At 48.5% G+C, this 24,380-nt stretch overlaps 1 protein-coding gene across 1 annotated transcript in view; it reads right to left on the bottom strand.

Annotated features, from left to right (window-relative positions):
• The window catches only part of LOC139052429 (uncharacterized), a 211,543-nt gene that overhangs the window by 88,893 nt on the left and 98,270 nt on the right, over window positions 1-24,380 (bottom strand). The window contains exons 9-10 of the mRNA XM_070529524.1: window positions 24,123-24,289; window positions 10,695-11,027 (exon numbers count right to left, since the gene is read on the bottom strand). Coding sequence (XP_070385625.1) covers window positions 10,695-11,027; window positions 24,123-24,289 — 500 coding nt within the window. The remainder of the gene's footprint in view (window positions 1-10,694; window positions 11,028-24,122; window positions 24,290-24,380) is intronic.

The following is a 24,380-nucleotide window of genomic DNA, read 5'->3' as shown; positions in this document are numbered from 1 at the left end:
GCGATGAAGCGACGATAGTATGCACACAGACCGAGAAAGCGGCGTACTGCTTTCTTGTCACGAGGAGTCAGAAAGGCAGCAACAGCAGATGTTTTGTCTGGGTCAGGCTGGACGCCGTCGGCGTTCACGACATGCCCGAGGAACTTCAGCTCTTCGTAACCGAAGTGACACTTTTCTGGCTTTAGTGTGAGATTAGCGGAGCGGAGCGCCTCAAGTACCGCCTCTAAACGCTTCAGATGTTCTTCGAAGGTCGCCGCAAACACGACGACGTCATCTAAGTATACTAAACAGCAGTGCCACTTCAGACCCATCAGAACAGTGTCCATCATTCGCTGAAATGTGGCCGCTGCAGAACACAGGCCAAATGGAAGTACTTTACATTCGTACAGTCCATCCGGGGTAACAAAGGCAGTTTTTTCGCGATCTCGTTCGTCAACTTCGATTTGCCAATATCCGCTCTTGAGATCTATGGATGAAAAATACCTGGTTCGCCGGAGACGATCTAACGAATCATCGATCCGCGGAAGCGGATAAACGTCTTTTTTTGTGACGTTGTTCAACTTTCTATAGTCAAATCATCATCACAACTTTCTATAGTCAACGCAGAACCTAAGCGTTCCGTCTTTCTTTTTGACGAGGACCACCGGTGATGACCAAGGGCTTTGGGATGGCTGTATGACGTCATCGTCAAGAATTTCTTTCACTTGGGCATTAATCACGTTGCGCTCTTTCGCCGATACGCGATAAGGCAGTTGTCGTATGGGACGAGCATCGTCATACGTGATTATTCGGTGTCTCGCGATGGACGTCTGGCGCACCTTAGAAGAAGATGCGAAGCACTCCTTGAACTGAAGGAGCAACTCACGCAGCGCTTTCTGCTTTTCCTCCGAAAGGTCTGAATTGATGTCAATATTGCTGAGTGTCTGAGCTGGGTTCTCCTTCGTCACAGACACAAAGCATTCAGCAACGTCTGCTATGGGCTCAGCGAAAGCGATAGTAGTACGACGAAATAGGTGCCGATGTTCCTGGCTGAAATTCGTCACGAGGAGCGCCGAAAGTCCACCGCGAAGCATAATGAGACTGCGGGCTGCACATACACCGTGTGTCAGCATAAGGGAGGAATTGCCCTCTGCAACAGCTTCGCCGTCACGCAGATCCTCGCATACGACCATTACCATGACACTTGCGCGTGGTGTACAGTTACACTGTCGGCGTAAACTCGAAGTGCGTTACGTCGGCAATTGTCGCGGTTGTTCGCTGCTCTTTCTGTCGAAAAAGTCACTGTGCGCTCCCGGAGGTCTATAATGGCACCATACTCTCGCAGAAAGTCGACGCCCAAGATAAGGTCCCGAGAACAATCGCGGAGTATAAGGCAGATGGCTGGAAACGTGGACCCACGAATTTGTACTCTGACCGTGCACGCGCCCAACGGTGTTACGACATGCCCGCCAGCAGTACGAATTTGCGCTCCAGACCAAGGCGTGATAACTTTTCTATGTTCCGTCGCCAGTTTTCCTCACAAGATTGAGTAGTCAGCCCCCGTGTCCAATAAAGCACTAACGTGGCGGGCGTCGAGCACAACAGGTATGTCGAGCGAGAGTCTGTCACTGAGTTCGGCTGCTGTCGTCGTTGAATCGTGTTGAACAGACCGTGCTGGCGTCGATGGGAGGTCTTCGGAAGGGTGATTATCAGCGGCCTCGCCCCCGAAGGTCGCTGTTCTTAGTTTCCCCGGCGAGGGCTTGGCGATCGTCCCTGCGCTGCCATTGGAGGGCTTCTGGGAGCGGGGGAAGAACGCCTGGGGGACGGCGAGCGCGACTGCCGCCGCGGGAACAGTGGCATACTCTGCTGGGTCAAGTATTCTTCAATCGCCCTAGGCCTTTCACCATATCTGGGCCTTGGTGAATCCGCGGCAAAACCTTGCAGTCCGAGACGGCGGTATGGGCACTCGCGGTATACGTGGCCGGCTTCTCCACAATGATAGCACAGAGGCCTTCTGCCCGGGGTACGCCAGACGTCAGATTTCCTTTCGGGCGGGCGACGATCCTCCATACGTTGGATTGGTTGCACAGATGGGAGTGGCGGGATGTATGACGCGGCGTAAGACGTGGCGGGGTCGAAATGGGTCGGAGCGGGGACAGGGACTCGCCTCAAAACTTCCGCATACGACGGCCGCTGCAACTGTGCTGTCACAGGCGGCGCATTGTTGTTAGGAACGGGACACTGGATCGCTTGCTGCACTTCGTTCCTCACAAGGGCAGAAATGGAACCTTGCGTGGGCTGAGGCGGGCAGGTGAGCCGTTGGAGCTCATCACGCACCACAGAGCGGATAAGATCTCAGAGAACGTCCACGTTTCCAAAGGCAATCGCGTCCGTCAGTGAAGCAGCGTTCGCGTGCCTGTCATACGGAGCTGAGCGCTGGTCCGAAGGTGAAGTTGGGTTCAATTGCCTGTCATAGAAACTTGAGTGCTGGTGTAACATCTTTTCCATCGTGGTGGCTTCAGTTAAGAATTCAGCCACGGTCTTCGGCGGGCTTCGAACAAGGCCAGCAAATAACTGTTCCTTAACTCCCCGCATTAGATGGCGCAGCTTCTTTTCCTCGGAGATGGTTGGATCCACCCGACGGAAGAGGCGCGTCATATCCTCGACGTACGACGTCACGCTCTCGTTCGGCAAATGAATGCGGGATTGGAGCGCCCGTTCGGCTCGTTCGCGGCGATCAGCATTGCTGTAGGTCTCCAGCAAGGCACGACGGAAATCGAGCCACGATTTTATGAGCCCTTCTCGGTTCTCGTACCAAGTGCGGGCACCGTCCTCCAAGCTGAAGTAGACGTTCCTTAACTTCGCCACGTCGCTCTATTCATTTATCTCGGCAACGCGCTCAAACTGGACCAACCAGTCTTCTACATCCTCGAAGATATCTCCGTGGAACACATTCGGCACTCGGAGATTCTGCAGCAGATACTGCGTTGCCGTTGTGGCCGTACCTTGCCTAATGGTCGGTAGGGACGTCGACGTTCCTTCCATACCGGTGTGTGGGGGCGTCGATGTTGTTGCGGAGAGATGATCAAGCTCCGGAGGCAATCCTCGGATTATCCTGCTTGCCCGGTGAACAGGGGTGTCCACTAGGATAGGGCTGGTACTCCTGCTACCAGGAGGGGTTTGCGGCATCGGATAAACCGTACCCAGCACCTCCACCAGTTTTGTCATGAAAAGACAATGGACGATGTACCCGGCGTCGGCGAGGGAGACGGTTGTACAAGATGGCATTGAATAATTTAAGCCGGCGTCCTCAGCTTCTACCTCTTCTACTTCAGCACCCGTCTCTTGATGAGCGCGTGTTCCAGTCCCAACTTCTTTCTTTCAGCGCTGGCTCGTGACACCTAGCGGCAACATATATATATATATATATATATATATATATATATATATATATATATATATATATATATATATATATATATATATATATATATATATATATATATATATATATATATATATATATACATACATATATATATATATGCGGAAGAAGAGGGGAATCCAAGGGGTTCGATTTTTGTTAATCGTGACTACGAAACACAACAGACAATGAAGCCAAGGAAAGAATCGGGGAAATTAGCTCTGGTCGAAATTGACATGTAGAGAAATAAAAGGGGACGGAAAGATAACTTACCGCCGGTGGGCGCAGAACCCACGACCTTCTCATTATGTGTGCGTTGAAAATGAAAAATTATTGGGTTTTACGTGCCAAAACCAGAATTTGATTACGAGGCATGCCATAGTGGAACACTCCAGAATCATTTGGGCTACCAGGGGCTCTTTAACGTGCACCTAAATCTAAGAGTATTTTCGCATGTCGCCCCCATCGAAATACGGCCGCCGTGGCCGGGATCCGATCCCGCGACCTTGTGCTTAGCAGCCCAGCACCATAGCCAATAAGCAACCACAGTGGGTATACGTGTGTTACACTATCAATTGTGCTACAGCGAAGGCTATCACTCCATTAAGGTATTTACGTTTACTAGATCTAGTTAGCCACCCTAATCTAGTCCTGGGAGTGTTATCCAGCGCCTCTGAGAGCCATGGTGGGCAGATACAAAAGTTAGTGGATAAATTGAAGGCCTCCGAGTTTACTCGCTCGTAGGTTTTGCTCCGGTCATCCCATTCGGCGTGTTCCCCAGCAAAAAAGAAAGAAAAGAAAGATAAAGAGAGTTCCCAGCCGCCCCTGGACAGTGGTGTTAGCCGAGGACCTCGGAGCACGCGAAGGAATCTCGTAGAAGGCAGCCCGCGCAAAATCTCAACGTGCGCATCGCCTCTCTTTCGCGTGTTGCGGAAGTGCTTCCCAGCATGTATCTCAGGTAAATTTTTAGCTCTGCCTCGAACATTTTGACGTCTCAACCATCTAGTTCCCGAGTGTCCTTATTTTTTCCACTACTTTTCTATATTCTTATTTATTCATGTTGTACTACCTGTGTTTCATCATTTATATTTATAAAGAAATCTTGTCTAGGTTCCCACACCATTCTTCGTCTCTGAACGCGTAGCTTATTGTACCTGGCAGAGTTTATTTGTTATCGTTGCCTTTTCTTACAATTTTTTTTCTGTTTCTCTTTCCTTATTTGATTTTCGTTCTTCGCTTTACAAATTTTTCCTGGGGGCGTGCCGAGTGGGATGGCCGGAGCGAAACCTGCCAGCGCGCGCAATTTCAGGGGCCATGAATTCATCCTCCAACTTCGGTGTCCGTCCACCATGCCACTGAGCGGCGCTAGCTAACACTTCCGAGGCTAGATCTAGTAAACATAGATACCTAAGTTAGTGGACGGATTGATACCCGTCGCTGTAGCAGAACTGGTAGTGCAAAACGTACGCGTAAATCGAATGTTGTGGGTTCGGCTCCCACCGGCGGCAAGTCCTATCCAAACAGGTCGCGAGTGTGAGTGAGTGAAAAACTTTATTGGTCGCGAAGCTTCGGGCGAAAAGCGGTTCAGAACAAATTGCCACCGACATCAGCAAGGGTGGTTATGGGAGCAGCGATTGAAGCGCCACTATGGTAGGAGGGAACAAACACTAGGAAATAAAAAAGCGGCTTTTTTTTTTATTAAAGCGAGGCAGAATTAGATTCATCGAACGAAAGTAAAATTTATCTATGTTATATATGCGTGACGAGCAAAAGAAGACAACTCTATTTTATTTTATCATTATCAATAAATACCTTTATGCAGCGCCCATCGTAAGAAGGGCGTTGTCGCCGCTATCGCTTGCAAAGCAATATAGCTGTTCAAGTGTTGAGAAAGGCGCGCTGGTATAGTTCACCTGTTACAATACGCCCCCTAACACGTTGCGCTCCTTTGCTTGTCGACGTTTGTCTTACTTTACTGACGCGGGTAGATTTATTGTTTCTCAACCTGTTCAGTAAAAAGTGGTGAGTTGTGACCGCTATATAATTGCTTACTTTAATTGTGTTCGTGCGACTGCGCAGGCCAATGGGTTTGGCGTTTGACAATAGAACCAGCACTCCACACCTAAAGCTTTCGTCGGCCTCCAATGAAAGTATGTTCTGTGCAGGGATGCGATTTCGAGAGCAGTATGGTTTACCTTTGTTTGCATCGCTTTCCGCGCGGAAGGGTCGAAACACCCGTCAAGTTGAATGGCGGGGCGTTTAAATATACAGCTCTAAATGGCAGACCACCAAAACGAATTTCGAGCCTTTGAGAACAAAATGACGTCACTTCTGTTCTTAACGAATATGGCGTCACATTGTTTTCTCTTCCGCCGGAACTGTTCCCTCCTCGTACAGATGGCGCTAAGCCATTACCCTCTGAACCGCTTTCAGGCCTGCGGCCAAAATTTTGATGTCATATTCGGCAGGCTGGCACTTCTAGAAGTCGCAGCGTCAGGGACATGAATTTAGCCTCGTTCTTTCACGCTCCTGGCAGCGCGCGGACTGGTTTGTTGGAGCGCTGTGGCCGCGTTCATCGTTTCCCTTTGTTCTTTTGCAGCAAGTTTGTTTCCGTGCGCGACGTGCACTGGGTGCTAAAATGGCAAGTACGTGTTGTGTGCCGGAGTGCACTGGCAACTACGATGCGGGGAAGAGGATACAAGTGTTTTCTTTCCCTAAAGACGACGACACTTCCAAGAAGTGGCTACGTGCCATTCCTAGGAAAGACTTCGCGCCCACTTCGTACACTAAGTTAAGAATTCTTGATGGCCCTGTTGTGTGCTCCCAGTTGCTCGTACTTGTTAAGCATATTTAATGCGATACTTCCGAAGCCCAGATAGACTTTGTGCCCACGTGGACTGTAAACACGCTTACAAAAAGGCGAAAGCATTAGGTTATTTTATTAAGTGGCTTCTCAGGCGTTTACGAGACGTTTGTACGCTGCTGCAGGTTTGCGCGGATCATTTCCGCGCTTCATGCATCGAGAGCACGACTTCATACACGGATCCAAGAACAGGAAACGTTCTTACAGTAACACTGCCAGTACCGCGGTTGCGCCGTGGATCTGTGCCTACAGTTTTTCCGGTAAAAACCTTACAGGGCGACCAACTTGCTGTCATACTGAAGAAGGTAATCTTACTCTTAGAAGAGATTAGGGACAGGGTCATAGCTGTTGTCTGTGACAATAACTATCTAAACAGGAAGGCAATGAAGATGTTTCTGCCAAAGCCGATGCTTCGTCACTTTTAGCCACATCCGGTAGACCCAGATGGACTGCTATTTTATGTGGTAGATTAAAAAAATTAAATTATGGGGTTTTACGTGCCAAAACCACTTTCTGATTATGAGGCACGCCGTAGTGGAGGACTCCGGAAATTTCGACCACCTGGGGTTCTTTAACGTGCACCTAAATCTAAGTACACGGGTGTTTTCGCATTTCGCCCCCATCGAAATGCGGCCGCCGTGGCCGGGATTCGATCCCGCGACCTCGTGACGTCGTAGATGCTGTACATCTCTTTAAGTGCATAAGAAATAATTGGCTGAACCAGAAAAATAGAGGCACTTGCTTTTTCTACCCACGCTCCGAGCTTTTAAACAATGATGTTCGTCCTGAACCTAAAATGACTGCCTCATTTAGGCATTTGAGAGATTTGCGTAAAAATGAGCCATCTCTGCTGCTAAAGTTTCGGTATTTGGCCTGACATCGAAGGCACTTAATCCAAGTGAATTGGAGCGTCAGAATGTTAAGCTGGTGCTGCAGGTTTTTAAACCCCACGTGGCCGCAGCTCGCAGTGGTGAAGCCAATTTTCAGCATGCACCAGCAACAGCAGAGTTAATCAGAATCATTATTCGCTGGTGGAATATTGTCAACTTAAATACACCGAATAAAGGCTTCCATCATCGTACTGTTTACGAAGAACCCATGTCATACCATACAGGTGACCCAAAAGTAGCTTTTCTAAATGCTTTCATTACATCGCTCGACTTCTGGGAATTTTATGGGCACGATATTGGAGTCCTTACCATGGAGACATTGAGTGCCGTAAGGCTCTCTGCTCAATGCTTGTTCAAATTGGTAAAGTACTGCTTAAGTGAGCTTCACTTCAATTACGCCCTACTAGGGAAAGTCCAAACGGATCTTCTCGAAAGTAACTTTGGGCAGTACCGGCAGATCGCACTACCACCATATCTGTTCGATAAATCTGTGAAACAGAGGGCAGGATTCGCCTTCAATATGCCCTACCAAGGATGAGCACTAATGACCTCAGAGGCATCGAAGAAACAAACAGTGTCAGAGATGTAGGCACCTCCTTTATTGTTCATGTTAGCAACAATGACGTTGACGCACTCAGAGCAAGAATGCCAGCTATTGGTTATGTGGGTGGGTATTGTGCGCATGCTACAATGAAAGTTCGAAAGCGTGAAAGTTGCCGAGGGCACTTGGTTGTTACTGGAAATGAGACCGGAATGGATGAAGACACCCATTCATTAATAGCGCAACTGGACCGAGGTGGCCTCAAATTTCCCTCTGTCCTTGTGGTTACAGTAGTCACGTACACGGAGGTTGTAGTTACAAAGCTTGTGACACAAAGTGCCTGCACACAGTTTCTCCATGGGCCCAACCAAAGGAGTGTCGTTCGGCAACTGACTCTAGACTCTCTGCCGAGGCTTGAGGACATCGATGCATGTGAAAATGGGCACGCCTACGAGCTCCTTGTCGCACTGGTTGCACACTGTGCAGGAAACATAATGCTTAACAACTTGTGCAAACAAAGAAATGATAATCTAAATATCAGAAAAGAACAGAGGGCAAAAAACCGAAATGCCCAAATTTTTCGTGAAAAGTAATTTTCCATGCCTTGTACTCTGCACATTTAATTGTGTTAAATTGCACTGTGGGTATTTTATTGCAGTTTTCTGATGTGATTTCTTCGGTCAATTTCTGCCTGTTGCAGTACCATGAGCCTTCTTTTGTTTGTGTCGTGCATATTTTCCAGCCTAGATTTAAACAGCAGTTCGTGGTTTTGTCATTTGAAAATGTAGTGTTTTCGCCATCTCAATGCGATATCTTTCTTTTTTTTCTCATTTAACTACACCTCGGACAGTTCTTGCTGTGGTTGGTGAATGACTTATTTGTGATAACTTGTGGCTGTGTGTGCTTTTCTTGTGCAGAGCGCATACAGAGATATTGCGCAATTTGCCTTGTGCGTTGCGATTTCTTGTGGATGCCTCTACCTGTAGAAGTGCAATAAGTGGTTCTATTGCGTCACTTATTTATCCTACTATAGTAGGATAAATAGTAGGATAAATACTATAGTAGGATAAATAGTAGGATCTGCAAAAATAAAGAATACTAAACTCTAAGGAAAAAGTGAGACGAAATGTTGCTAAAATTCTCACTAAGAATGTCAAGTGTATCTTAAAAACATAGCGATTTTCTAATAATATGTTATAGGCTAACGTGACCTGAATCACTCACCTCGTAGTTTCACGTTTGTCTACTGTGTGTGCAGGTGATGAAAAAGCATTGAATCTAACAGCAGATTGTAAATGACTCTATCCTTGCCAATTTATTTTGATAATGGATGATGACAGATTAAATTCGACATTTGCCTTCAGATTGTAAAGTTTCTACCCATCATTAGCATTCTATAGATTGTTATGTTTTGCCTATGATTTCTTCAAATTCTGATGTCACTTCGATATGTCGAATCAGTTGTCTCGAACAGGTCTAGTCTATATTTGTGTTGCGTGCTCTCTCCTCCACCTCTTCCCTGTTTGCACTTTTCGTAGTTACGCCCTTGCTTCAGCTATTCTCTCTCAAAAGTGTAGCATGCGTTGCCAGGAGTTCCACAAATATAAAGTTATTAGGAGCTCAAGCAGTGGTAAGAGGCCTCTTTTTAGCCTTACACTGACATGATATGCGTTTCTATATTGCTCTATTGCTTACGTGTGAGCATTTAATTTGTTCTGTGAATGGTAAATACGCTCAGCTCCTTGGATTATGTAGCGCAGTGTACTTTGCGCCTTTTCTTTTTTCTGGTAGGATGAAGCTTTTGCTTTTTGGCTAAATATACGTGTGTCCTCCAAGAACTCACACGCTCAATAGGCACTGAACTCATCAGTGCATCTCACTTTATGCTTGTAGGTGCACACCATGCATCTCTTCCCATTCGCTGTTTTTGTTGATCGAAAAATGCCTTGTCGTGGAATGCAGCTCCGCAACCGCGCTGTACGTTTTTATGTGACACGGCCTACGCCCCGCTTGAATCGCGAACCTGAGTGTTCCTACTGAGGCATTTGGTGGCCGTCTGCTAAACGGCATGTACGAGAGTTTTATATTATTTATCAGTGCATAAGGTCTCTACCGCTGGTTCTGCGTACGTAGCTTGTCTGCTCTGGCGTGAAGTGCTGCGATGCGTAGAGTGGTGGTTGTAATCGGAATAGGCTGCCACAGAAAGCAAAAAAAAAAACGTACTATCCCGTCTCACACTTCGATTCCCAATAAGCTGCACATCGATCGAACCCAATACCGCACGTGGGCCAGGTAGCTCGAGCGCACAGCACAGCTGCGTTTTCCAGTATGGGCAACGCGCCGAGACGATGCTGCGGGATCGTGCCCGCCCTCGACTGTGCGTAAAGACGCAAACATTGGCGGCACGCTTCCCTTGCTTTTCGCGAGACGCGTTGCGTGCACGAACGCTAACCGCGCCTTCCCACAAACAACTATGGGCTCCTAGCTTCGCCCAAATGTACTAGCGCTCACCGTAGAGAAGGAAATGAAAGCAAATACGCTATTTCAAGGGAATCGGGGAGACGTTCAAACTATTTAAGGATATGGCTGTCTTGTAGGACATACTTTCGTCCTTCAAAGCAGGATGAACGCCGTCTGGGCTGTTTCGTCCTATACGCGAGCCCGAAGCTGAAAACCTTTGGAAGTACACCGAGCCACAAAGTTTTACGGACCATTAAAGCTGAGAAAAAGCTAAATATCTCCCCAACCTCACAACGCAGCCCGGTATGGGCATTTCGGGCCTCGTCTAGAATATGTTAACAACATCGTCGTATACAGTTTTACTGGCTATTGCTACAGTCTGCTCGAGAATTGAACGTTTTCCGAAATCCCGTGGTCCGTAAACTTTTGTGGCCGGGTGTACACTTAAATACCACACCGCCGGAGACCTATGTTTATAATTCTTGCAGAGACAAGGAAGCTTAAAAGCAGATAACACGAGTGCACTTTTCTGCCCACCTTCGAGTACCACGGTGACAACGTTCGACCAGGCGATGCTCCCCGACGGCAGCGCCTTCAGACCGCACCGGTATCTGCCCTGGCTGGACACGTTGCTGTGCGTGTACGCATTGGGCTCGCTCACTTTCTCCGGCTGCAAGGATGGGTACGTGTGGTCGAGGAAGACGCCGTTCTTGGTCCACACGTGCGCGTACGCGTAGCTGCCCGGCCGCGCCTCCCTCAGCACGGTGCCGTTGCGCAGCTGGGCGCGGCACGCGAGCCTAAGGTAGGGCAGGTTCCAGCTCAAAAGGACCGGTGTCTGGTTGGAGGTCAGCTCCACGCTCACCGCTTCGCCTGCGGAGGGTGAAGTCGGGAGAGAGAGCGCCGTCGAAGGCAAAAAGTGAGCCGTCGGGCAGCCAAGTCTGATTTGTGTGCCCTACATTTCCACGTGGAACATATTGAAGATGTTGCGAATAAATTAGCAATTACTTTTGTGAAGCTCGGTAACATGCAACTAAGCACGTGTAGTTTGATTTCGACAGAAAAAATAACTGACTTCTCAACTTATTATCAGTCAGTCTTGCAGCCTTGTATGACATTTCTAGTAAAATAGTCGCGTTTAGAGGAACGTTTGAGTCTACAGGAGGTGGAGGTATACTCCTCTGACGCGCCTAAAAAGAAAAATACACAGGAGAAACAACCGGTTATTGTCTCGAGCACATATGCTTTTGACTATCAGTAACCGAGAGTGTTTCCCTATGTGGCCCTAAAAAGAGGTTTGGTACAGTCTCGAACCGCGGAAACACAACCATTGCAGACGTGCGACGGACCGTGTACAATGTACTTACGCTGAAGTTATAGAACGCCGGCCCTACGCTGTCTGCAACGTGACATGAAGGTATGGTGACGAGCGACCCCGTAGACCGGTGGAGTCTCGGCTTTCAGAGAGAGAGAGTGAGAGAGCAAACCGACATGACCGATTCACCGTAGCATTTTTTTTTTTGTATATCCTCGGACGCCAGCCCGTGCCGGCGCGTGCCCGCAGTACCTGCCTCGTGTAGGACACGAGCGTCTGTGTAATTCTGATGCGACGCCGATGCTGCTGCTGCTACAGAGCCCCCTCCCCCCCCCCCCCGCCTCTAGAGAGGAGGGAAGTTCGACGAACGATGCAGAAGCCACGTGACGTGGCATGTCTCGGGGGTCGCGTGCGGGGCGCGTCGAGGGATGCAGCACAGTTGCGTCGCACACTAGTGGTGTTAACGGTGAGGTTGCTTCAATGTAGGCGGGCTTGAGACGTTCCGCGGCAGCTGTCTCTATTCGGCCGTTGATGTTCACGACAAAAGTCGTCGGACGGCGCTCGAGAACAGAATATGGGCCGAATAGTCTGGCTGCAAAGGCTGCCACACGGCACAGTTACGCACGAAAACGTGGGTAGCAGGGGTGAGTGCAGAATATATGTACGCAGACCTTGCTTCTTCCGAGCGTGTAGGCACGGCACGTATCTGGCTGAAGAAAGCTTGCAGTTCGACAACGTAGTCGGCAGGTCAAGGCATGGGTGTTTTGGTGGGGGAGGCAAGGAAATCGCACGGATGGTGTAGGTGAGTTCCGTATAGTAACTCAGCACAGGAGCAACCTATAGATCGCTCTTGAGTGCGGCCCTGATGCCAAGTAGGACAAGAAGAAAATGTAGAACCCACTTATCCGGCGAGTCATGCGCCATAAAGGAGGACTTGAGATGCCGGTAGAAGCATTCAACAAGGCCATTTGACGATGGGTGGTAAGCAGTCGTGCGAAAATGTGTCGTTCCGAAAAGTTTGACTAGCCCGTTGAAACACCGACCGCATTCGGTGACTATTGTGGATGGACAGCCGAACCTTGCAATCCATGTAGAGACGAATGCTGCTGCAATAGTCGGCGCTGAGATGCCAGATATGGGTGTAGCTTCTGGCTGCCGTGTATAGCGGTCGATACATGTCAGTATGTAGGAGTAATCGTTTGAAGGTGCGAGAGGGCCAACGATGTCCAGGTGCGCGGTGTCGAAACGAGCATCCGGTGGAACAAAAGATTTGGCAGGCAGGATGGGGAGACAATGAATGTTGGAGCACTGACACTACAAACAGCAGCGAACCCAGTCGCGAACTTGTGCGTTTATCTGAGGCCAAGCAAAACGACAGGAAAGAAGCTTCTGTGTCAGCCATATTCCAGGATGCGACAACTTGTGCACGGTTTCGAACAGCCGTCTGCGAAGGGATGCTAGAATGTATGGTGGAGGTGCGCCAGTAGAGGTGTCGCAGACGACGGACATACCACTTGGAGTCAAAATGGCGTTCTCATATTGCAGGGAAGTTGACGAATTGCGGAGGGTACGATGTTTGGCCTCGTCACGCTGTTGACTGGCAAGTAAGTCGACATCCATTATGAAAGGTTCTGACGTCGACATGAAAACAGCATTGAAGCGGCTCAGAAAGTCAGCTTCAACGTTGTCGGTGCCTTTGATATGACGAAATGCTGTTGTAAACTCCGAGAGGTAGGAAAGGTGTCGACTCTCGCGGAGCGAGTAAAATGTAGCCGAACAGTTCATTGCGTGCACAAGGGGTATGTGGTTTGTCAAGATGATAAATACTCCGAGGAAATGGCAAAAATGATTGACGGCCAGGTAAACAGCGAGTAATTCACGGCCGAACACACTGTAGCGGGACTGCGCAGGCTTCAGTTTCTTGGAGAAAAGGGCGAGTGGTTGCCATTCAGTCTTGATTAATTCCTGTAGAACGGCGAATTGCTGTAGAACGGTGCTTGAAGCGCCTGTCATGGTGGCGGTGGGCGTGTCTGGCCTTGGGTGTCTGAGCAGCGTAGCGTCGGCGAGGGCAGCCTTGACTCTTGCGAAAGCATCGGCGGCCGCTTCAGTCCAGCGAAGCACTTGCTTACGCTTGTTTCCCAGCAGAGGGTCTAGCGGAGCCACAAGTCGTGCAGAATCGGGAATGAATCGGCGGTAGAAATTGGCGAACCAAAACATTTATGAAGATTGGTGAGTGTGGTCAGTCGTGGAATGTTTTGATGGCGCAAATTTTGGATGGCAGTAGTTGAATGCCGTTAGCATCGACGATATGCCCGAGGAACTCGAGTTCCAGTCGACCTAATTCGCTCTTGACGGCGTTTATGACAATTCCTTTACAGGCAAGGCATGAAAATGACAACCGCAAGTGTTGAAGGTATTCTTCTGCAGAAGAGCTTGCGACGAGAAGGTTGTCAATGTACGCAAAAACGAAAGGCAGGCCTCGAGTGACGGAATTGATGAAACACTGAAAGGATTGGCCAACGTTCCGCAAACCGAAGGGCATGAGCAGAAATTTAAAAACACTGAGCGGTGTGGTGATGGCGGTATTGGGAATGTCTTCCGCAGCGATCGGTAGTTGATGACAGGCGCGAACGAGACCAATCTTAGAAAAAAATTTCGCACAGTGCAGACGATACCGTGAAGTCCTGCATTTTCGAGAGGAGGTGGCGACGAGGAACTGCAATGCTGTTTAGCACCCAGTAATAGCCGCATGGGCGCCAGTCTCCAGTTTCCTTAGCCACCATGTGAAGTGAGGGAAGAAGAAGCGCCGAGCAGTGCAGACGTGGAAGCATCGGCTCCGTTTCTTTTTCCATGCTCCGCTCGTCGGTTCGCGAAGCAACGGCGAATCTACTGACACCAAGATTCGAGGTGGGGCTTGTTTTTTCACAATCTTACGGGACGTTTTCTGCTCCTTAGTGAGGAGTAGGGCCTTTGCTGGGCCTAGTAAGCCCACCTGACCGCAGCCATGGCGGATACAAACATGGAAGATGAAGATTTTACTGAAAATGAAGGAAACAATGGTCAGGACGACTACGGCTGGCAAGTAATGGCTGGCCGAAGATCACGAGCTAGCACAAAGGCTGTGGATGAGGACAGCACATTGCCACGTAATCAGCGAGAGCATGGAGTCAAGGGAACCGCCGTCGGCGGAATGGTCAAGAATCGGGTTATCAAAGCTTCGAGGATGCCTCAACTGCCCGAGCAGCACAGAAAGATCATTATACGACCTCGAGGAGGGCTCGGTTTGAACAAGGTGAGCACCACCACGATTGGTTCCGCAGTCATCGAGGCGTCCGGCCTAACGGAAGAGGAGGCCCGTGAAGATGTTGTCTGCCCGAACTTCATTCAAAATATCATCGTAGTCAGCACACCTAAGCCCGAACATGCTGCGAAGTACGTTAGAATCAAGTCTTTCAAGATTATGGAAGCAGAATACGAGGCAAATGCATACGAAGCGGCACCACATGCCACATGCGAAGGCGTCATCCGAAGAGTGGACATCAGAGACTCGCAAGCTATAATAACAAGAAACATCGTGCATGACTTGAACCCGCTTGCGCTGGCTGCCAAGCGCATCAAGACGTCGGGATCGGTCATCGTACTTTTCCATGGACTCAAAGTGCCCAATTTTGTCAGGTACGGATCCACACTAGTGAGATGCTACCTCTACAGGAAGCAATTCGACGTCTGCTTCACTTGCGGAAGGGTCGGGCACCGCTCTGATGTGTGTCCAACACCTGACTTTGTTCAGTGCAGGAGATGTGGAACTCGCAAGCCTGTAGATGAACATGTGTGGGTACCTAAGTGTAAATTTTGTGAAGGCAATCACCCTACCGGCGACAAGTTTTGTAAGCAAAGATTTCAAATCCCTTACGTCGTACGAATTCGTCGAAGGGAGCGCAACAGGACTCGGTCGTCCACAAGAGTGCAGTCGGAAGCGCAACAGCCGGCGCCCAACCATCACCCCGAGGACAGGGAGCACTCACGCTCCAGGAGTCGCACCAGATCCAGGCATCGTTCACTATCCAGGGAGAGAAGGCGCTCCAAGTCAAGGGAAGCACAGGTGCGCTTCGTGCAAAGGGACTCAATACCTGGCGAGAAGAAGACGCCAGGAACCACTTGGGCACACAAAGTAAAAGGTATGGCGAGAGTTGCTGGGGGCGCCTCGGCTGCTGTGGGTGATGACGATGATGCCAGAATAGAGCAATTAATTAAAGAAGTAACTTCTTTAAGAAAAGCTAATGAAGAATTGACAAGGCAGGTAGCAGAGCTGCGTAAAAAAGAGCAGTCGAGCCCTACTAGAGTAGACATAGATAGACCTGTAAGCAAAAGCAGCGATCCAGGAGAATCCAGCTCTCCTGCCCCTAAAAAGAGGGCGGTGAGTTCCGAGGATGACTCAGTCTTCTCAGCCCTCAGTGAAATAAAAGTTGCAATTAAAGCGATAAGAGAGACAGTGGAAACGACCAACTGTAAAGTGGACAAATTCTGGAAATGGAGACTAACGGCGGAGAAAATACTTAGGAAAATTGAGACGCGAGGGGATAACGACGATGAGTAACTGCCATCGGAGGCGGATAGTATAAAGTCCATTCCTGGATTGCCGGGGGCCATCACAAAGAGGAAAGCAGCGGGTAATAGAAAGGCAGCCTCACTTAATAACAATGGACAGTAATCATGGATTTCAGGTGCGGCAATGGAATTGTCGCGGGTTCCAACACAAAAAAGCAGCACTGCGACAGGTGATCAGGTCATCTGAGGCCAGGCCAAAAGTATTTATGCTGCAGAAAACCTTAGCGGACGAAATTATGCTTACTGGGTACAAAGTTATATGTAGAGACAAAAAAACGGGAAGGGTGTTGGCGACCCTCATTGACAAAAAGTTGCCATACATTGAGCATACGATATTAACCTTAGACATTCCAGGTTTGAATTTATTCTAGTTGAGAGAATACTTAAAAGGAACAGAGGTAAGACGCAAAGCATTTTCTGTTTGAATATTTACAGCAGTCCTAACGACATGAGACAGAGGTTTAGAGCACTCTTCAACAAGGTGCTTTCGGTTGCCAAAAACTCCCTGCTCATTATTGGAGGGGACTTTAATGCTCCCTATCACACATGGGGATACACTTGGAACACAAAGAAGGGAGAGGAGCTATGTCGTCTTGCCATGGACCTGAGGTTATGCTTGATTACTGATCCGGCGTATCCCACCCGCTGTGGCACGTCCACAAGCAGGGACTTCATACCAGATCTTACTTTCGTAAACAACTCAGGAGGAGCCAATTGGGAAAATTCAAACATGGATCTCGGCAGCGATCATTATATCATACACATAACCATGCGCATGCCGAGACAGCAAACTAGAATCTTCAAATTCACTGATTGGGATCAGTTCAGAAAAATCAGGGCGAACAGAAGGAAAGTGGGGCCTCTAGATGCCGAGCAGGATCCCCTTCAGACGTGGGTCACCCAGCTCAGAGAGGACGTCAAAGGGGCCACTAAAGAAATCAGGACAGAGGAAAATAGCGAGGCTATGGACAGCAGGCTGGCGCATCTGATTGAGGCCAAACAGTCTATATTACAGAGATGGAAAACGCAGAGACTTAACAGAAGGCTAAGGGAAAAAATTGCGCAATTAAATAGAGGAATTGATAATCACTCGAAAACTCTCGTGAAGCAACAGTGGGATGAGATCTGTAATTCGGCTGATAGTAGACTCAAGCATGAAGGTAGCTGGAACCTCCTCAAGCACTTGCTCAACGAGAATGAAACAAGGACAAGCAAGAGAACAGCTATATCTAAGTTGGTTCATCAGGAAAGCCAAGATAAAACATAGAAGGATATCATGGATAGTCTCGCAGCCAAATATCTCTCACTTGAACAACCAAACAAAGAAGACGAGAGCCCTGAATATACGGGAGGCATATGTGAAGAACTTGACCGGGACATCACTGAGAGTGAAGTGAGGGCGGCTCTTCACAGTCTTAATGGTAGATCGGCGGCTGGGCCTGACGGAATAATTAGCAAGATATTAAGAAATCTGGGTGATGAATCAATTTCTTATCTAAGTGAACATTTCAATGAGTGTTGGAGAAAAGGGGTATACTCAGAGGAATGGAGGGTGGCCAATACTATCCTCATACCAAAGCCAGGAAAACGACTCACTCTGGACAACCTCCGTCCTATTTCCTTAACGTCCTGTCTAGGCAAAGCTATGGAACATGTCATCCTAAATCGACTCACTAAATACGTTGAGCAGAACGACATCCTCCCGTACAACCTGATCGGCTTTCGTCGCGGGCTTTCAACTCAGGATGCTATGCTGCTGATCAAACACCAACTTATACAGGCCAGCCCAGCGCATACGAAAGCTCTTTTGGGATTGGATGTGGAAAAAGCTTTTGATCGTATAAAGCATAAGGCAATACTTGGCGTCCTCTCGGAGATTGGGTTAGGTAAGAGACTCTTTAACATGATTAAGGACTTTCTTAGAAATCGAACTGAACAACTCATGCTGGGTGAGCTTAAATCAGAAGCTAAGAGTTTGAGAAATAGGGGCACTCCACAAGGGGCTGTGCTCTCACCCATGCTATTTAATTTAGCAATGTCCAAGGTTGCAAGAAATCTGGAGAAAAATGAGGGTATACATTATGTGGTATATGCCTACGACATAACATATGGAGTGCCAAGGGTAATGTAGGACAGACAGAGACCAGATTACAGGAAAGCTTATATGTTGTAGAGAACACACTGAAAGACATGGGGTTGAAATGCTCGGCAGCCAAATCAGAACTCTTGGTCATTAAACATCGCAGAAAAGGTCGCAAACCAAGAGGTTACATTCCGGAAGATGAGCCAAGAGTGTGCTTATACACTCATGAAGGATCCGCAGTCAGGCTAGTTGAAACAATCAAGGTTCTTGGGTATCACATAGACGGAAACAAAGCTAACTATAGAACAACACAACATATCTCGAATAAAACAGATGAAGTCACTAGGTTACTAAGGAGAATTACCAATAGACACAGAGGCTTAGGAGTGGACAGCGCTTTGAGGCTAATACACGCCTTTGCTCTCTGTCACTTCACTTATGTGGCTCGATTATTCAAATGGAAGCAGGCAGAACTTAACAAACTTAATGTGATGCTTAGAAAGCTCGTTAAAGTAGCCCTAGGGATACCCAGTAACGCTGCAACCGACAAACTCATGAGTCTAGGGGTGCACAATACAATGGAAGAAATTGCGGAGGCCCAACAGCTAGCGCAACACGAAAGATTGACAAAATCACGAGCTGGCAGGAACATATTACAGGCAATAGGTGTAGAACTGAATACATCAAGGAGCCCAATAGAGGCTGAAGTAGAATTAAGGACTGACGTTAGGGACAAGATCAGAACTAACCCTCTCCCCAGAAACATGCATCCAGAATATAATGTCGAAATGAGAAAGGGAAGAGCTAAAGCACTCTTGCAGGAAATAGAACAGCAGAACCAATTGGCAGCTGTAGTTGATGCAGCCTGGGTGAAAGGTAAAGAAGCATATACGGCTATTGTCTCAAATTATCAAGGGAAGGTGCAAGATGCTATCACTATATTTACCAAGGACCCCATGGTGGCGGAACAAGTGGCAATTGCTCTAGCCATCAGGAATAATAAGTGGGCCTGCATTTACAGTGATTCGAAATCCGCTATAAAGTGTTTTGATAAAGGCCACGTAGCTGGTGGTGCAGCGAAACTTTTTGAAAACATTGGGATTATGAGAACTGAAATTCGATGGTTTCCTGCGCATATGGGAAAAGTGGACGAGACTCGGATAAACCTCAATGAGGTTGCTCATGACATGGCACGAGGACTTGCTAACCGTGACAGTCACAACCGAGCCGTTCACCATCAAGCCAGAGAATCTAGAGATCATTTAATAACATACAATGACATTACCAAACACAACTATTTAGGACGCAGGCAATTTTCATTGCCCCATTCAAAACTGAACAGGGCTCAGGCAGTCTCACTGCGCTTATTGCAAACAGGTACATATCCCACACCGTACATCATTAATAAAATATATCCAGAGAGGGAGATTAGGATGGACTGCAACGATTGTAATGGCATCATTGGAATCAGACATATGCTGGCGGGGTGCCCCGCGACTCTCCCCAACCTCGTTGAAGAATGGACACAGTGGGAGAAAAGGATTCAAAGCCCATTGTTTCAGGACCAACTAAGGGCCGTCCAGAGGGCCCATGATGACGCTGAAGGGCTTGGCCTGACAGTGCCAACGTGCGGGCGGCCCGCCTTGACTTAAGAAGTCGAGCCTCCGGACCTCATTCCAATAAATGTTTTCACACACACACACCGTGTGAAGTGGTGATGCCCAATTCCTGGAGGAAGGGCGTATGACGCCAAGTTGCAGCATGTGTTCGAACTCAGCACGAGCGATCTTGAGTTTCTCCGGGGTCAAACGCCGGCTTCGGAAATACACTGGCGGGTCTGAGGTGACGATGTGATTGCACACGTCATGTTGCACCGGTTGCGTTCAGTCCGGCAGGCGCGTCAAAGTGGGAAAGTCGTGCTAGAGGTCGGCGAACGGTTAGTTCAACATGGCAGAAATAGGCGCGGTCGATGATGTGGTTGTTGCTGAGATGACGAGACGGCGTCGTTAAACGTTGACAAGGAGTCCGCAGTTGTGCAAGAATTCTGCTCCAATGAGGGCACGACGGACGTCTGCAGCCAACAAAATCCAGCGGAACTCTCGTCGAAGGCCAAGGTTTAGCGTGACGGAGCGTGATGAAAAAAAACTGGAATCCTGGTGTCGTTGACGGCTCGCAAAAATGATACAGATGTCACTTTTCAGTGGGGTCGTTGGGCGGGGATAATGCTTGCCATCTCCTTTGTCAATTGAGAACTGTTTTCCTGCAACTCTGTCCATCATGTAGGAAAGGCGACTTGTGCGTTGGTCCGGACCACTCGTCGTCGTTAGTAGTCGGCCGGCCTGTTAATTTTCCTGCCAGCGACAAAGTCATAGAAGTAGCCACCCCAACCATCGCAGCCACCACATCATCTCCGGGTGACAATACAACCGCCCTGCACACACCTCCCTGCTCTTCAGCAGCGCAATCTCCTCCTCACTCCTTGTGTATAGCGCCTGGAATGCATCAGCTGCGCCGCGGAACATCGCCGCGCATCACCTCGTCGTATACGAAGGAGTATTTCCTGCAAATCAAGATGCACAGGTACCCGCCATGAAACACCACCAACAACGCCTGGTATTTGCTGCTACCACCGCCGTTTTGGAAACGACACTCGTCACTGTCAGCGTTCAAGCGCTTGGCGCTTGGCCAGCACATCCAGCGCTGGCCAAGCGCTGGATGTGCAGCATTAGTACCTCCATGTATGTACAGCATAAGCAGAGTCAAAGGGGGACGTGACAAGAAACACCACATGCTTTTCACGAAATTTTCCACAGGAGGGGTATGCGACATACCGTTGTCTTGCGACAAGGTCTACGTCAGCCAAATAGGTCCCTGCGTTAATGACCATATCAGGGAGTATGCGCAACATTTAATAAACTTGGACAGTGCGCAATTAGCCTCGCATGTAAATATCTGTGGATGTGAGGTAGAACTTAATGTTGGTATTCTCGGCAAAAGTAAAGATGAGGTGGCGAGAGAGGCCCTGAAAGCGTATCACAATAAAGAAAGTGGGAGTAAGGTGTGTCAGTGACACGTCTCTTTCGTTTTATGATGCGGAACTTGCTTTCTCGGTTGCTACGCCAGGAAACCTTTTTCTATTGTCCATTTGTAACCCCTCTCCCGAATGTAATATCTGACTCATTATGAATGCTAAAAGACATAAAAGACATGTTTTTTGCCGCAATGGAACATTCACAAAAGGAAGACACATAAAGACAACACGGGCGGCACTTCCAACTGATTTATTTTGGGCTGTGACCCAAGAATATATATATACATACACGCATGCGCTGGCTGTTCACAGATCTACGTTACCCAGCGGTCAAACAATCTAGTTTCCGATTTATAGAGCACGATAGATGTATCACTAATGCAATTTGTACCTTTCTTTTTTATATAGTAAGCTTCCATCAGCTCACGTGCTGTTTGAAATCTACATCTGCCAAGTATCCTAATCTCACAAAACCGTGGTTTGCACATGCAGGCCTTGCAGTGCGCAGGAAAATGTGCCACGCCATCTTTCATTAGATTTAGTTCGTGTTCCTTGGCCCGTTCATGTGTGCAGCGTCTAGTCTGTCCTATATAGGACTTGGCGCACTCAAGGGGAATTTCATACACCACGCCTGTAGCGCATCTCCCGTGGGACGTGCTATGCTTGTTGCCACAGCCTTGCGAACCGGTCTCCTCGCGTGTGGTTTTCGAACAGAGTCGACCCACTTTAACGGGGGCAGAAAAGCCAATGGGTACACCATACCGGCCTGCCACCAAGCACCAATTAGGCCAACAAGCAGTTTTGTTGCATAATTATGAATGCACCATGCCTCATAATCAAATCGTGGTTCGGGCACGTAAGATCCAAGAATTCAATTCGATTCATATGAATTCGACTAAGGTGACTTCGGGCTTTTGCTTTATCCCCGTCTACTGTGCTGATCGATGTACCTTCCTAGCAATTTTTCCCACTTGGCAAGAAGTCGACATGCCATAAAGACAGCTCAACAGAGCTGCCGCATTTTCGTAAACGCGGCTACACTTACAACGCGGCTATACTTTCGCGGCAGGGAGTGCGGCGAAAGAGCAAACCAGGCAGAAATGTTGCCAGCAACAGAAACATTGTTGCTAAGCCTAAAGCTCGCGGTTCATTTAAAGCTTGCCAGATTCCCTCACATGCGGAGTGAGAGATGAAGATGAAAACTTCCAACCCGCAAGACCAGATACGGTTGGCGGAATGGGCTGATAGCGTGGCGGCAAAGCAGACGCCACGCTATCCCACACCGCTGGGAAAGAAACTTCCACTCAAACTTGACAATAAAGGTTTTCTCTCTCTCTCTCTCTCTTGCCAGATTAGTTAGCCATAGCGCCAGGTACGCATCATGCCCGATTATATCATGTGGATTTATTCGCGCGCTGTTGAAGCATTGCTTGGTCATGGAGCTGACCTTTGTCCACTGCACCACGTGTTTATTTATACCATGCTCTGTCGGCTTGAAGTTGGGGGTCCGCATTCACAAGCTAGAATTGTTTGGAACAGCAGATACCAACAACTCATTATGTTGGACAAATTACTAGTGAAGGCGGCTGTTCAATAGAAAACATCCCTTACGAATAGAAGTCTTTGCGAACTCGGCCCCTGATTGGTTACCATTCCGCCAGAACGAAGATACAGGGCTTTATCCGGCAGAAGCTCCAAGTGCTTCCACAATGTGTGGTGTTCGGCCTATACCAAGAGCGACAGAATAGGCTATCAAGATCAATGGTGTTGCCCTCGGGGACATACGGTGGCACCTCCTGCTGGAATCTCTCGGTGACTAAAAAAGTGACAACGTGATGCCGGCTTTGAAGCATTCGGCATCTTCTGCGGTTCAGCCACGGTTAATTCCGAGTGTTTGCATGTTTTAAGCACTATATGTGTGTGGCGTCTTGACTGCAAAACAACCTAGCACGGTCGTCCCAGCCTGGCGTGCAGGGAAGCAAAGGCTTTTAGCGAGCAAGCAACCTGATGCTCTCCTATTATTTATTCAATTCGCATGATCTTTCATAAAAGTAGCTGTACACCCTTTCGCCGCAATAACTGTTCGCAGCAAGGTCGTCGCGGCGATTGTGTCTTGGCACCTTCGCCAAAATTATCGCGGTACGATGATTTATCACCCGTCAATCGACATGCGTGGTACTTCAACCATTTATAGTTTCGTCTCATAAATCCGCACTTCCGCCGTGTGCGCCCTTGCAAGTCGCATGCACCTCTGCGCAGGGTGTTTTCACCGATGTCGCATCAAGCGTGCATGCTACAAGTCCTGTGTGCACCGGTTGCTCGGCTCTTACGCTCACCATATTATTTCGCTTTCATCGATTGTATCAGCCAAGCAACTCGCTGCCGCTTCGCTTTGAGGTGCGCCTGAAAACTCACACCGTGCTCGGTCGAATACGTCATGCAATGCGGCACCGATCAGACAACCATGGTGTAAGAGAGGGCAACTAAATTAGTGTCTTGGGAATGAACCACGTCATCTACAAACCTACAATCAAGGCTTCAGTCGCCCAGCCAGCGAGCTGCGATGGCTGCGACAAATGCGTGAAGGCGTGCACGCGAGTCACGAGATGTCACTTTTTAAGTCACAGTGATAGCAGTGCCATTCTCTACAGTGATGGCTCTCAAGACCAATAAAATGAAAAAACCGCTTGATATTGGAGCGCAAGGTGTGCTTAATCTTAGACTCCGCGCTTATAGCGCTGTTCCCGGGCGATACGGTCGAAAAATGGGCGCGCAACGTTGAAATTCGGTATTCTGCGCCATGTGGTGATCGTTCGCAACTGAACAGAACCAGAGAAATTCACAGAAGCATAGTTCAAGCGTGTCCAAGCCAGTACAGTCTATGATTCTTAGAAATTATATCCATTTTACAAAGGCGCATATTTAACCCACCTGACACGTCGAGTGGCCGCAGCTGCTTGTCCTCAATGCAGACAAAAGGGTGCTGCTCGTCGCACGGTCTCGTCTCAATGGCGCCGGACGAAGTGTTCAGGACAGCGCAGCCGTGGTGATAATTGTGGGCAGCAATCGCATCTCCGTAGGGCGAGGAATATGTTTGTCTGCGGCCAATCGTCGATTGAACGGTTAGCTGTAGCACCGCGTGAAATTTAGGCGCAATGAATTATGGACGATGAACACAGTGGTATGTTG

The sequence above is a fragment of the Dermacentor albipictus genome, unplaced genomic scaffold, assembly GCF_038994185.2.
Source record: "Dermacentor albipictus isolate Rhodes 1998 colony unplaced genomic scaffold, USDA_Dalb.pri_finalv2 scaffold_22, whole genome shotgun sequence".
Lineage (NCBI taxonomy): Eukaryota > Metazoa > Arthropoda > Arachnida > Ixodida > Ixodidae > Dermacentor > Dermacentor albipictus.
The sequence above is the reverse complement of the archived record's forward strand: the minus strand, read 5'-3'. Positions and strand labels throughout refer to the sequence as shown.